Source organism: Aplysia californica, unplaced genomic scaffold (assembly GCF_000002075.1).
Source record: "Aplysia californica isolate F4 #8 unplaced genomic scaffold, AplCal3.0 scaffold00242, whole genome shotgun sequence".
In the NCBI taxonomy this organism is placed as follows: domain Eukaryota; kingdom Metazoa; phylum Mollusca; class Gastropoda; order Aplysiida; family Aplysiidae; genus Aplysia; species Aplysia californica.
The window spans coordinates 260,571-261,996 of record NW_004797512.1 but is presented as its reverse complement, the minus strand read 5'-3'; the positions used below and the strand labels follow the sequence as shown (position 1 = coordinate 261,996).

Here is a 1,426-nt window from a genome sequence, read left to right as displayed (position 1 = left end):
ATTCTTCTTCTTCTTCTTCTTCTTCTTCTTCTTCTTCAACCTCTTATAAAAAAAGATAATGGTGACAGTGTTAATAACCTCCTACACACACTCATCACCATGGTTGTTTGGGCGCTAACAAGGTATTTCTGTCCCTCCCCCAGGCTCTGGTGTTCTTCACCTACGTGTTCAGCTTCCTGTCCGTGTGGTACGTCGTGTGTGTGACGGTGGAGAACTACATCACCATATGTCAGCCCACCCAGTTCCGGGTCATGTGCACGCGCAAACGGGCGGTGACCGTGGTGAGCGCCATCCTAGTGCTGTCCCTGTCTCTGTACGCCGTCACGGCCTTCGCCACCGAGGTCGCGTATATCGAGCCACCAGGAATCTGGCACTGCTCCCAGCGGGACGAGCTTATGGAGGTTCTCCAGGCCTTGACCTACATAGACTCGGTGGTTACTCTGCTCATCCCACTCCTCGCCATATCCGGGATGCTGCTGCCCATCGCGTTGTCCATCCTGCGCTCTACGCGCTGGCGGAAACGTCTGAGCTCGCTGCCCATGTTGGACGGAGGCAAGCTGCGGACGGTTGGGGAAACAAGGAAGCAAGTGACGAGGAAAAGCCCTAGGGTCAGGGTTGCTAAGATGCTGCTGGCGCTGTCTGTCTCGTATATCGTGATGAACGCGCCCAGTCACGTGTCACGGCTCTACTATCTGATTCGCCAGCTAGAGAGTGGGAACACCATCTTGACGTACTCCGAAGCGTTTATCCAGTTGAGCCTTCAGTATGTTAGCTATCTCCATCACGCCATCAAGTTCTGGATCTTCGTGATCATCAGTAAAAACTTCTCCAAATACCTCAGACAAGTGCTCTCTGACCTAGTGCATTTACGGTGTCTGCCGGGTTGAGGTGGGCACCGCGCGCACACTAACACTGACGTTTTCATCTACTGGTTGAACAGACTGACGGACCAACGGACAAACAGACGATTGATTATACGCAGAGTGAAAGATGCAGACAGAAAGTTATGCTAAAAATGCCATTCTCGCTGTAACAGAGAGACACTCACACACACACTCACACACACACAGATACTCACACACACGCACGCACACACACACACACACACACACACATACACACACACACACACACACACACACACATACATACAGACACGCACATGCTCTCTCTCTCTCTATTTCTCTCTCTCTCTCTCTCTCTCTCTCACACACACACACACACACACAAACACACACACACATACATAAACACACACACACACACACACACACACACACACATATATACAAACACGTCATACAGATACGGTTATTTGAGTAAGTCTCACCCGAGTATGCACCTGCCTGCTTGTACTTCAATTTTGTTTACGTTATTTCCTATGGATACATGTTGTTGTGATTGATAACTCAGCAGCTGTGTGCGT

The 1,426-nt window shown here is 50.1% G+C and overlaps 1 protein-coding gene across 1 annotated transcript in view; it reads left to right on the top strand.

Moving 5' to 3' along the window:
* Positions 1 to 1,102, top strand: part of LOC101850009 (neuromedin-U receptor 2) — a gene marked incomplete in the record, with an annotated part of 48,461 nt that extends 47,359 nt beyond the window's left edge. The window contains 1 exon segment of the mRNA XM_005100267.3: positions 144 to 1,102. Within this exon segment, the coding sequence (XP_005100324.3) occupies positions 144 to 887 (744 nt within the window).
* Between the last annotated feature and the right edge of the window lie 324 nt (positions 1,103 to 1,426).